General features: G+C 44.3%; 1 protein-coding gene across 4 annotated transcripts in view; it reads right to left on the reverse strand.

The window, feature by feature from the left end:
- Positions 1 to 615: 615 nt before the first annotated feature.
- DDX47 (DEAD-box helicase 47) overlaps positions 616 to 13,175 on the reverse strand; it is a 15,774-nt gene continuing 3,214 nt past the window's right edge. For 3 of the 4 annotated variants that reach the window (XM_025204819.1, XM_006024164.3, XM_006024163.3), the window contains 9 exons: positions 12,134 to 12,205; positions 11,242 to 11,360; positions 9,762 to 9,833; positions 9,423 to 9,539; positions 6,217 to 6,363; positions 5,786 to 5,923; positions 2,923 to 2,993; positions 2,586 to 2,715; positions 616 to 2,483 (listed from right to left, as the gene is read on the reverse strand). In XM_025204819.1, coding sequence (XP_025060604.1) covers positions 2,352 to 2,483; positions 2,586 to 2,715; positions 2,923 to 2,993; positions 5,786 to 5,923; positions 6,217 to 6,363; positions 9,423 to 9,539; positions 9,762 to 9,833; positions 11,242 to 11,360; positions 12,134 to 12,205 — 998 coding nt within the window. In that variant the 3' untranslated portion in view covers positions 616 to 2,351. The remainder of the gene's footprint in view (positions 2,484 to 2,585; positions 2,716 to 2,922; positions 2,994 to 5,785; positions 5,924 to 6,216; positions 6,364 to 9,422; positions 9,540 to 9,761; positions 9,834 to 11,241; positions 11,361 to 12,133; positions 12,206 to 13,175) is intronic. The other variant, XM_025204820.1, reaches the window with a different exon arrangement.

Here is a 13,175-nt window from a genome sequence, read left to right on the forward strand (position 1 = left end):
CCATCTATAAAGTGAGGCTTAATTACTGTGAGTCTAACTGTATCGGTCTCAGGGAAAAATAAGCAGTTTAAAGATTCAAAAAGGCAAAAAAAGTTTATCTCAGTGGTGAGATCACATCTGAGAGCTTGGAGACCTGGGTTCAAGTGCTCTGCCAGACTGCCTGTGACTTTGGCAACTCATACCCATCACAGTGATGATAAATATGTTACCGTAGCAGTTCAGTGTCCATCTATTAGTATCCATCTAACATACTCAAGATGAGTAAAATCTTACAAGCACCTGGAGGTCTCTAAGAAAAAATATAAACCTCTTTCCAGTTGCATAAACCTCCTTTCTACTGCAGCATTTCTCAAGATCTGAAACTTACACTAGCCTCAAAGACAATAATATTTCTGTGGGGAAGAGAGAATCTGGTAGAGCAGAGCCATTTCAAGCTGCTTGGAGATCTAGTTTCAACAAGTGGTAGAGGATACTAATTAGCAGGCAAATTGTTGCAGAGACAGTCAAAGATTAGTGATAAGTATTATGGAAGAGATCAGGCACTTTATATTATAGACAGAAATGCCATCTAGTTATGGACACTGGATCTGGTTAAAAAAAAAAGAACATAAAATGTTTCCTGTATTAGAAAACACAGTTTTACTCCAAACACTTTGTGGAATAATGTGCCAACTGATAAAATATTCAACAAGTAAAAAAATTCTGATAATACATAGTAACATTTTAAGTGTTTTATATTATGCTTTGACATTATTGGAAAACATTTTGCTGGCCTTGGCTCAGAAGGCGTCTAGAATTTTCATTCCCTAGGAAATGTTATTTTTATTCCAGTTTGGAATTACTGTCTTTTGAAAGTCAGAATTTCCTATAAAACTCAAGCTCCAGGGTCTTACCATTTTTAATTACACAGGTTTATTATTTAATTGCTCACAGAAGTAGCCCCCCCTCACCCCCCCCTTTTTTTTTTTTAAAGACAGTTAATGACTACAGTTCTTATTTGCTCATATTAGCACAAATCTCCTGGTCTGTTCTTCCACTTTTAGAGAAATTCTCTTGTGCTCCCTTAAATTTAATACTAAAATGTTAAGAGGAAAAATAGCATCAGAGGGCTTTTTACAGCTACTTCAGGACACAGGGCATTGCTACTTAATTATGTAAACTGTGCCCCCTTGTGTTGGCTTTCAGATATTACTATACAAAGGAGAAAGGCTTACGATGACTTAAAACAAAGCTTGAGTTGACAACATAGGATCTGCAGAGCCACTGGACTCAGTCTACAGAGCTTTGTCTGTGCCTGTGCCCGCACTGGGGCTGAGCATTGAAGAACTGTGCTGGGGACTAATCAGCTGGAATCTGTGCCAGGGGCTGGGAAACTGGAAACTGTGTCCGCGCTGCTGCCACTTCTCTCCACCCTTCCTCCGCCTCCCCAAGTCTGTGTTATTATGCGCAGCTTCCAACCAAAGTGGAGCTGTGTTAGGGCTGGGCAGGGGAATAATGGCAGCAATGTAGAAGCAACTTCCAGCTTCCCAGACCCAGTGCAGCTCCTCTGTGGCTGGAAGCTGTGTTTACACTGAAGCTGGGAAGTGGGGGGTTGGGAACAGTGCACTAGGGTGCCTAAAACATCACCGCCACAGAAGGCACTGTGATGGCTCAAATTAAATATGTACATGTGTAGGTGCATTGTAGGAAATTTGACATAAAAGGAAAGAAGCTTTATAGAACAGATGGCTTTGGAAGCTAGCAGAAATACAAAACAAGATACAAGACAAACCCAAAGATTTTTTTTTTTTTTTTTTTACAACCAAGCTATATTTGCAATTTTCTCTAGAGCAAGAACCTTTCTGTCAAAGGTCAGCATCCTGTATCGCAATGCCTTATCCATACCTAGGAGACTAAGGAGTCTTCCCCCCACATTGTTTCTATAAAAAGTTCTGAGAGAAGATGTGCTCCCAAGAATCTGGATGGCAAGTGAACAAGAAACTTTCCCCACCTTGCTAGTCTTTTCTTACAGGCCTGTATTTCTTATTCAGCCCTGTGTAAAGACACAGCTACTTCCAGAACCATATGGACAGCTCAGCTGCAGGACTAGACAGGGAATCAACATCACCAAAATGTTTACCCTTTGAAGGGAAGCTGATTCCAGAGTACTACCAAGATATGGGTTCAGCCCGCAACTGATGAAGGTGCTGATGAAGTAAGTAAGTGATACAGACGTCTTTCCAGATGAACTACCAATCAAAGATGGGCAATTGCAGAGCTTTTTAGTTTGCTAGGGATACGGCTTACTACACTGACTCCCCACAACCCAGGCAGCCTGAGAGAAGGTGGTAAAAAAACATTTAAGTGTCCAGCTAATGCAATTTCCTTTTCTTCTTTTTCCCACCAGCCACCTTGTTCCTGACCCCTGTGGCTGCTTCCGTGTCGTCGTTGTCATTGACCTCATCTCGGGATCGTTTCTTTTTCTCTCCTTGCTCCCTCAGTTCCTGCACAAAAACCAAGGAAAAGAAGCTGCTAAGAACAATTCTTATTCAGAGAGAAAAACGTCAGAGCACTGGAGACTGTTAGGGAATAAAAATGGCATGTACCATGCGAGCAAATCTCTGGGCTTCAGCCACACGTTCTGTCAGCATCATGACCTCCTCCTCTTGTGTGGGGAATGCTGGCAGCTTCTTGCCAATCAGGTGCTCAATGCGCTGGAACAGCTCAACATCATACCTGGAAAAATGAAAGCCAACCCAGATCAGTCTTCCTGCAAAAGCTTTGGTTCTTTCCTTCTCCAAAACTGAGAGAGACCCCAGCACACCATACCAAACTCCACTTCTCTTCAGTGTGGGAAGGGCACTTGATACTCAGGTAGGATGGAGACAGGCGTGGCCTGCTCTGGAATACAATGAAAGAAGGAGACAGGCACAGGTTACTTACTGTGTGACGAAGGTGATGGATTTGCCAGATCGCCCAGCTCGAGCTGTCCTCCCCACACGGTGAATGTAATCCTGAGAACAAATACCTCAGTCAGCAATAAGATGTGTTCTGACACTTACAGGATAGAAAACAATCTCTCTGGGACATTAAAGAAACCATAAATGATGGGACAAACATGGCCAGGATTTATATACCCCATGGAGAAATATAAGTAGTGGCCTTACAAACAGAGGATACTGGCTGATGGAAGGAATCTTTGGCTTTAACCTCTCTATGGGTGCAGCCACATTGCCCTTTTGGAAGTACTAAAGCACGGTGAAGTAACTGCCCATACTGCACTGTGAGCATAGTGCACTGTTAGTTTTTGCTGCTACTTTGCCATAGCAGCGTGCTAAAGTGGAGGAGCATGCCATTATGGTGAAGTAGCTGCCGGTCACATACAGACCTACATTGCCATAGCGACATGCTGCAGTGACATAGCATGTTGCTATGGCGACATAGGGTGATGTGCAGACATGCCTTGAGTGGTGGCATTATGGCAAGAACAGTCCATTCCTTCCTGACAGTCAAAAAAAATCAAATCATGATAAAATAAGGTTAGAGTTATAAGTAGACTTGGCAGAATTCAATTTTTATTGGTAAATGTCTATAAATGTTGATTTCACCTCGTGCTTACAGACCAACAACAACAAAAATTTTTTAAAAATCCATCTTTAATAAATCGGAAAGAGACGGAAAGAACAGAAGGGAGTCGCAGGCCAGAACAGAGGCCATCTCCATAAAGAGGAAAATGGCCTAATGACTCAATTAAGTAATTAGCTGCCTGTTCATAGGTATGGGGAATGGGGCTGGAGGGTGAAAACAAACTACAAACCTCTACCCAAAGCTAGAGGAGGGGGAGAAGAGTATTCAAGCCCTGGAGGAAGGTGTAGGAAGCAGTAGTGAGGAGTTCCTGATGCCCAAGCAGAACATCTCAGCTGCAGAAAACCAGGGAGAGACTGTAAGACGTGGTGAAGTGGGCAACTGGTAAGACTGGTACGTGGATAGAAAGACTTCAACTAGAAAGAATACAAGTTTTTGTGTTTTCTTGGTCTTGTCATTGTTTTTTTTATTTGCTATCCTGGGGCAAAAGATCTTTATATTGTTAATTTAATTTTAAAAAATTGATAAAAATAAAAACAAATGCTTAAAAATAAACCTCAATATTATATGTCAAAAGTATTAAAAAATAAAAATAGAATTCTGCCAAGCCTAGTTATAAGATACCTGAATGCAGTTATGGGGATAGTGGAATAATCTAAGCGAACTGCAAGTTCTCAAGAAGAACACGTGAGAACATACTGTGGGGAACAGCATCTAACTAGAGGGCAAGCTCTAGGGCAAAGAGGATGAACTGGTTCAGTAGCTTTTATATATACTGGATGCTTGTTGGTTATATAGTGCAAGATCATTTCCAGCTGCTAAGGCAGCTTAAATTTACTGACAACTTTCCCATGCAATTTCTGTAGTGCAGTAAGCTCTGATGAGAGGCAGAACTAGGCAACTGCAGTGCAGCACCTTATGAGTGTGGTTGTGCTGCTGTCTGTACAGGAGATAACCCATACAGCTGCTCAAACTAGCTCTGCACGCACTTTTATTGAACTGGAAGTAGGACAACCATTTTAATGCAGCATTGCTGCTATACTAATCAACTCTTCATTTTAGTATAATTCTGTGAGCAGTGCAATTACTGGAGCAGAATCTACGCTGCTTTTGGTTTGGAAGAACCTACATGGAGATGTACAGTGGGTCAGCATGATGTTTCCTGCTACTATGAGGACATTTGGGAGGGGAGGATGGAGTGGGGGTTAAAGTACCACTGGTTTATGACATATGGGATGCATCTACGTGTGCATTAATGTGCCTTTTCTAGTGTGCATGAAATTCAGTACCTCCAATGTGAGGTACTAAATTAAGGTGCGTTAGGCTGTGCTAATGCACAATAGTGCACTTGTATACTTTTTTAGTGACACTTAATGCATAGTACACTATTTTACTGCACATTAAATTAATGTCACAGTTTTTTACATGATGCTTTACGGCACAGTAAAACAGCCTACTGCAAATTAAAGCACACATGTAGATGCGCCCACTCAATTGCAAAATGCCTCAGTCAGAAAATTCCTCCTAATCTCCAACCTAGATGTCCTCTGCTATAGCTTGAGGCCATTGCTCCTAGTCCCATCCCCTATGGTCACAGAGAAAAGGGTATCACCATCCTCTCTCTAATTGCTCTTCAGGTATTTGAAAATGATTTGTAAATCCCACCTCCACTTCTCTGTTCTCCAGACTAAAGGAGTTTCTCCAGAGCCCACATTCTGAAGGTTTAGTAAAAAAAAACAAAAAAAACTTAAGACTAGATGGGGAAGCAGCAGATAAAATACTCTCCTTTTTTAATTTGGGAGATGCAGTGAGGCTTTCTGAGACTAATTTTTGGAAATAATTACATTAAAATTCCGAAGTTGATGTTCTTTTAACCTGATTCAAAATGACACTTGAATAGGTCTCCTTTGTCTTGCTTCCACATAGATGTATTAACATACAAAAAAAGATGGAGAACAGAATTCTTGCTTATTAGACACCTCCTCTCCAAGTTCAGACCAACATTCCCAAGCCCCCCCACAAAGGAAAAGACCAAGTAAAATGGCCAGTGACCATTACTATCATGTCAGAAAGGAAGCAGTACAGCTTGAAATTAGGACAAGTATGAACTAGAGCTCAAGTCACCAAAACAGGAGAGGGAAGAAAAGGAGAAAAAAAGTCTTCCATTCTTTGTAGCAAACTCCAAGGCTGTATCTTATGACTCTCTTTATAGGATTCTCACCTTTGAGTGAGTGGGAATGTCAAAGTTTATCACCACGTCCACATGTGGGATATCCAAACCTCTGCTTGCAACATCTGTAGCTAGCAGAATGGAACGTGTCTTTGCCTTGAATTTGTTCAGGGACCCTAGTCGTTTATTCTGGAGGAGCAGAAAAAATGATGATTAAAGCAAACAAACCAATCCCGGAATAAACAAACAAAAGAAAGAGCCTGACAGTGTCCTGCTGTTGTTACATACCGGTAATTTCCCATCCTTCTATACACAGTATGAGTTACTCCAAATAAAATGTTAAATTGGAATTTAGCATCACCCGTGGTAAATAAACCTTGAAGAGCCAATCCTGCACACTTTTTATGGTCCCAAGAAGAGTTGGCCATGGCATGGCATACTGCCTCTTCCTATATATCCATAGTCTAAGAGGTGATGCCTACCTGACTCATTTGTCCATGGAGAGGGATAGCAGTGAACCCCAAATTACGAAGCACGAGAGCAGTCCTCTGGGTGTTATTGCAGGTACTGCAGAATATCATAAAGGAATTTCCAGCCAGTTCATTCAGAATATAAACCAAGTAACTGTCCTGTGGAGGATCAAGAAAAGAGATGGCAAACACTAAAGTAATATGGTGCTACATCAGTGGTCTCCAACCTTTTTAAGTAGGAGATCACCTTTGGCATTTAAAAGCAACCCAAGATCTACAGTGTGCTGCCATCCCCCACCCAGCAGGTAAGTCTGTGGGGAGGGACGGTGTGGGGGTGGGCAGATCTAGGCAGAAGGAGAAAAAATTATTTGGGGGCACACCTCCCCAGCAGGTAAATCCCACCTGGCTGGGGCCCCACTCAGCTTACCCCTGCTTCTGCCTTTGCGACACTGTCCCTCACCGCGGGGGCCTCGATTTAGCCCCTGCTCCTTCCTTCCCCAACAGACTGTCCTGCTGGGCTGGGGCATGCACACGCATGCATGTGGGCACTCAGCCCTCCACCCCAGCCTCGGATCGACTCCAAGATCTACTGCAAGACGCTCTGAAACGTACCAGTGGATCGAGATCCACTGGTTGGTGAACACTGGCCTATATCAACTGCAGTAAACATTCATCCTAGCAGCAGTTCCCATTAACCAGAGAACTCCAATGCGATTTTCAAATGAGTAAACTTGAAAGCAGTCTTTTGATAAGAAGCCCTTGGGGAGGGATGTAAAGAAGAGTAGATCATTGGCAATCCCTCCCAGTCAAGGTGATTATCTTCCATGATTGTCTTATCTGTGGGTCTGAAGATGGCTGACCAGGCTGATCCATGATTGACAGACTCTATTGCAGCTTGGGCACGTTTCCATGCAAGGTGGGTGGCTCTGGGTTTTTGATTCAGTCCACAGCATGTTGTTTCTGCTGCTCCTGCTCTTCCATCTCCTGTTGTTGCCATAAGGTTTCAAAGCCCTGAGATCCTTGCAGCAGATTTGTCCTCCATTTGGGACAGTCCTGGATAATAGTCTCCCATGAGTTGATATTGATGTTTTCAAGTCGGCCTTGAGGATGTTCTCGATGCGCTTTCTCTCCACTCCTCTTGAGCATATGCGTTGACTGAGCTGGGAGAATAAAGCTTGCTGTGGTACTCTGGAGTCAAACATCTGGATAATGTGGCTGGCTCAGTGAAGTTAATGTTGGATGATCATCGCCTCAGTGCTCATGGTGTTTGCTTGCAAGAGGACGCTAACACTACATCTGTCTTCCCACTGGATTCCAACCATCTTCTACAGGCAGCATTGATAGCGTTAGGGTAACAATAGTTTGGCTTATTGGGGAGCATTGAATCTGCAGCTGAAACAAGGTTTTAACCTGTGGCTCAGAAAAGCTGCTGACCACAAGGCAAAATGGTGTATTAAAATAACCTTGCAGATGCTTAGGCAAGTAGTTTTAACCATATAATAGGATTGTTGTGAAATATAAGATTTTGTTTATGTCAGGTAACCATTGTCATTGTGTTAACCATTTTTCTGGAAAAAGCAACAAATAAGTCTGTGTGCTGTGAACCAGCTATAGCGAGGAACAAAATAAGATACAGGGGCCCAAACAGGGTGGGGATGGCACAACTTAGGACAGAAAACAGATGAGAATGTGGAAGATAACATGCAACCAAGATGAACAAATGCAAAAGGGTGGATGGTGATTGGTAAAGAAACTTCCAAAGTCCGCCTACTGCGCTCATGGCAAAAAGGCATGTAAACGAATGGAATAAATAGGCATTTCAATGCTAATGAAACAAACAGTAAACAGAGGTGAAGCTTGAGATGGGAGGAGAAATGGGTGGAACATAGAAGGGGCGAAGGTAGAGTGAATGTTAATGAGTATAAACCAAAGTGTATAAATATGGGGAAAAAAAAATATTGTTTGCTGCTGCTCCTTGTATTCTGTTGGTGAGGGAGCTTGTCCGAAGCGGTCTCCATTCTGAATAAAGCTGTTGCGAGCAATGTGTCCTGGTGTTTGCTCTCTGTTCTGCTTCGGCTAATGAGCAACAGGATCCACGGGCAATTGGACCGTTGCCTTCCTAGTCGTTGGGTGCCACATGGAGTCGGGGTCTAACAGATGGTACTTCTCTAGTGGTTTGAGATGTTTCCTGTGCACTGTCCATGTCTCAGCTCCATACAGTAAGGTGCAGATCATGACAGCTTGATAAACCATACGCTTGGGTTTTGGATCTGGCGTTGCAATCTTGAAACACCTGTTTCCTCAGGTGTCCGAAGCCTGCACTTGCACATTTGAGGTGATGCTGGGTTTTTTCACTGATGTCAGCCTTCTGCAAGAGATGGCTTGAAAGCAATCCTTTGATAAGAAGCACTCAGGGGAGGGATGTGAAGGAGGGTAGATATTACCATCATTAGTGAGGTAGGAGTAGTTATCTTCCAGGTCTTTCCCACAGAGATTCAATTTTTGCAAATGAAAGCAGAGGAATGTGTTATGCCCCATTATCACCATTTCATTGTGGGCAGCTGCTCACTGAACACTTCCCGGAGGTGAAGCTGTGGAGGACTCTGAGCAAGCACGAGGACCTTCCAGTATTTAGGAAGAGAAAATGCTACTTGAGTATGTCTTGCATTACTGCCTATGAGCCTCACCCAATCCCCACTGAAATTAATGGAAGGGCTCCTGTCAGTTTCACCGGGGGTTACATCAGGCCCAAACTCTAGCTAGGAGCAGAACCTTATACAACACACTGTAGTGTGTACAGGACAAGGGGGTAGATCGAGACAGAGGGAGAAAAAAGTATTTAAGGGCACACCTCCCCAGCAGGTAAGTCCCACCCGGCCAGGGCCCCACTCAACTTACCCCTGATCCTGCCTCTGTGGCAATGTCCCTCATCACAGGGGCCTCGATCTAGCGCGCACCCATAACCGTCCCCTCCCCCATGGACTGATCTGCTGGGCTGGGGTGCATTCATGCATGCACTCAGCCACCCCACCCCAGCCAAGGATAGACTCCAAGAGGCTCCGAGATCGACCAGTGGATCAAGATTCAATGGTTGGTGACCACTGTGCTACATGAAAACAAACTTCAACCATATGCTAAAAAAAGTTGGTGGGGGAAAAAGAGAACTAGGAAGGAGGATGAAAAAAGAAGCAGGGACAAAAACAGCAGGGAGGCTTTACCTTGAACTTGGAGGGGATGAAAATGTAATACTGCTGCAGTTTTTCAACCGTCTGATACTTGGAGGAAACAGCACATTTTACAGGGTCCTTCAGAGCAGCACGCTGGAGTTTTTGCACCTAAGTGAACAAGATCAAATTATTAACAGCCCAACATTGAGCCCACAGTAGCAATACTCCTAAGATACAGCTATATCATCCTAAGATATTCCTTAGCAATACACCATCCTTAGCAATACTCCTAAGATACAGCTATACCATCCTGACTTCTTTTATCAAGGACTTTGTGACATTCATTTGCCTTGGAAAAATCTGAGTCAATGTACACTACCATGCTCTCACCTTCTTGGTCATGGTGGCAGAAAAAAGAAATGTCTTCCTGTCTCGAGGAATCACTTTCAGGATCTTATCCACCTGTAAAGAAGGGAAAAGGAAAGCTGTTAAGCTCTAAAGAAGTCAAGACCAGCATTTCAACAAACAAAATGTTTCTGACAGAGCACATGGTTATAAGGGCACATCCTAACAGGTCTGATTCTAGAAGTAGTGGCAACCATAATAAACCCTTTCTTCCTTTTCCAAAAGAGAAGGAACATTAAGGGTGTAAACACATGACAAAGACTTGGAGCCCTTTCCAAAGGACAACAACTGGTATGCTCTAATTGTTATCAAAGAGCTGAGAACAATTCGCATGCAGTAACCCACCGGTTCCCAACCTTTTTAATACTGTGGACCAGCAAACGTATTTCAATTTAACTTACATATTTAAATTTAAATATTTAAATTTAATTTTTACGTGGGGTGGGAGGTTGTAAGGATTGGATTGGGGCGCCACAGCCGCAGGCAGTGGGGGACCCTGCAGGGGAGGGCTCCACTGCCTTCTCTAGAAGCAAGCAGCAGAGTCACCACCCCACCTTCTGCCCTGGGCATTTCTATGCCTGCATCAGCCTGCTCCCAGTTGCAGGTGGGGCTGGGGGGTTCTGCCTGGCCCGGCATGGGCCCCGGTACCTGCTGCATGGGCAGTGCCTCAACGGGCACGGCCATGGTGGCGGAAGCGGGTACCAGCTGCCTCCCTTTCAGGGATGCCTCGCCATCCAGCTTTAACCTCACATGCGACTCCCAGCAGCCCCAGGAGCCAACCCTTCATGGCCTGGTAGCGGGCCACGGCCCAAAGCTTGGGAACCTCTTCAGTAAACCACTCACTTTAACCCTCTTTCATCCAGGATTAAAATGCTGGTTTGCTGCATTTGAATTGGTTCTCAGGTCCTTCACACACAATTAGTACAAGCTGCTGCCCTTTTGAAATGCTCCCCTTTTGAAAGGGTTCCTGCGATGAGATGGGGTGGGGACAGTACAGACCCTGGAAAACAAGATACAAAAGCCTACAGCAGTGGTTTTCAACCTATTTAAAGGGTCCCAGAAAGCTGACTCTGATCAATCAAAAGTATGTGAGTACCCACACTTACAATTCAAAGGGGTGTGTACCTCCGTTTGAAATTTCCAAAGGGGCCCACAAATGAAAAAAGCTAGCAATACAACAGTGTTTCCATTTAGATAACACCACAAGATGACAAACACTTATGGAAGAACTCAATATATTGAGTTTAACAAAGACTAGATCATTTCCGAGTCTTTTAATTCATGCCACGGAATTTAGTTAAAAAATAATTCTCTCTGTAGAATTTGGTCTGAATATTCAAAGTTTAATTAAACTACAGCAAGGATCTAATTTTCCTATTAAGTCCTAATGTCAGAACTCCTCCATGTGATGCTCTTGGTTTTATCAATCAGACAATTTGTAAAGGGCAATAGGTGGATAACTCACCTCTGTCTCAAAATCCATGTTGAGGATTCGGTCAGCTTCATCCATAACCAGGTACTTGAGAGCTCGCAAGTTAAAGCCCTTTGTGTTTTCCAGGTGGTCAATCAGACGGCCTGGTGTTGCTACAAAGAGACAAAAGAGAAAGGTAAAGGAGGCAGAGCATGGGAAAGCTTTCCCTGAATGCAACTAATAACAATTAAGAATTCTGTTTGCTTCTTTTGCCCAAGATGGTAGAACCCGCCACAGGAGTAGGGAGCTGTAGTGGGAACTGAAGGTGTTTTGTGAGAAACTAAAGTAGGGAACAGCTGCAACAGAAGAGCTCCCCAAGTCCACAATTTTCCTAGAAGACCAGTAACAGACCAGGCTTTATAAATGGACAAAACAGGCTAGGCTAGACTTATTCTGAGAGGAGCAAAACAATGATATTTGAATTCCCGGCAGTCCCCAGAGTAACTTAAATGAACAATTTTGGAACAAGACTGTAGTATTTGGGTCAGCAATTCCAAAGGGTATGCCATAGCAAACTAGTGCCACTTTTGTAGCACACAAGTGTGTCATGAAAAATGATACTTTATTGGTAAGAGATCTGGCCTATGGGGCTCCCCACGCATCCAGAAATGTGGTTGTGGTAGAGCAGTGGTAATTCACACTGCCAGCACTACCCCGCTGCCAATTTCCAAACACTGTGTGGCAGAATCAGGTCCACAGACTGGATCTGCCTCACAGACTGACTTGGCACTTCTCCTGTGGCCCATGGGGCCAAAGGCTGGGCACCACTGCAACATGATGAGATTGCAATCCTTGTTTCTTCCTCACACCTTTAGGAATTTATGACTGCCAGTATTCCATGTCATTGAATGGATTCTCCCAATTACTCTACAGGTTAATTTCTTACCAATTACAACATGTGGCTTCTTGGCTAATGCCAGAGACTGAGACATCATGTCAATTCCACCCACGATAACGGCTGTAAGTCCAAAAGAACAGAGTGAGTTTCTCTTAAACAAAACTAATGCAAGCCAAAATTATAATCAGCAACGCACCTCTTTTTGCTCACATCTAGTACGCATCCCTCCCCCAAGGAAGTAAAGGCCACATATTTCAATGAAATAAGGTTAAAAACCAACAAACAAACCAAAAGGTCTATGAATGCCAAAAGTCTGCGAAGACAGTCAGAAATAACCTTGATGGATGTGAATTATCCTATTTAATTTAGTGATAGGGGCCAAGTCAAATAGACTGCTGACAACCAAGGATCTGGGTTTTCCATTTGCCACGGAAAAACACAACTTTCTCCTTTAAGGGAGAAAAATCCATGAAATTGAGGGTTTCCCCTTGCAGGCTAGCAGAGTTCTAGCCTCCAAGAAATTATTGGGGCTGGTGGGGGAGCAGGATCAGGGGGCACCAGACAGTGTGGTATAGAGCAGCTCCCTCCAGGTAAGTCTACAGTGGTAAAGGCGAGGCATAGGTAATGTGGTGGTCGGGTGGGGGAAGGGAGCACAGGCACCCCCTGCCTGCCCAGCAGCAGCAGGGGGCATAATTCTGTGCTGCCACCTCTCACCTTGGTGGCCATGGTGGCACAGTGTTCCCTCCCTCCTATACCGGGTCCCGCCTGCTGGACCTCAGAGAGAGCTCTTCCCAGAGCTGGTCCTGCCTGGCTGCAACCCCACACTTCACTGTGGGGGCAGAAATCTGAGGCAGCACACTCCCAAATGTCACCTGTTCCCATACCCCCCCTTGCCCACCCCCTTCTTCATATACTGCAGGGGCTGGGGTCAGGGAAGGGCACTGGCAAAGCAGGGCTGTTCAGTGCCACAAAGCTGTGGGGTGGGGAGGGGGAAGAAGATCATGGCAGCTGACCCACATCCTGGTAAGGGAAGGGGGCAGGGGAAGCTCTGATTTTCTATGAACCGCCCCACCCCCCCCCCCCCCCCCCC

This window comes from Alligator sinensis, unplaced genomic scaffold, assembly GCF_000455745.1.
Source record: "Alligator sinensis unplaced genomic scaffold, ASM45574v1 scaffold166_1, whole genome shotgun sequence".
Lineage (NCBI taxonomy): Eukaryota > Metazoa > Chordata > Crocodylia > Alligatoridae > Alligator > Alligator sinensis.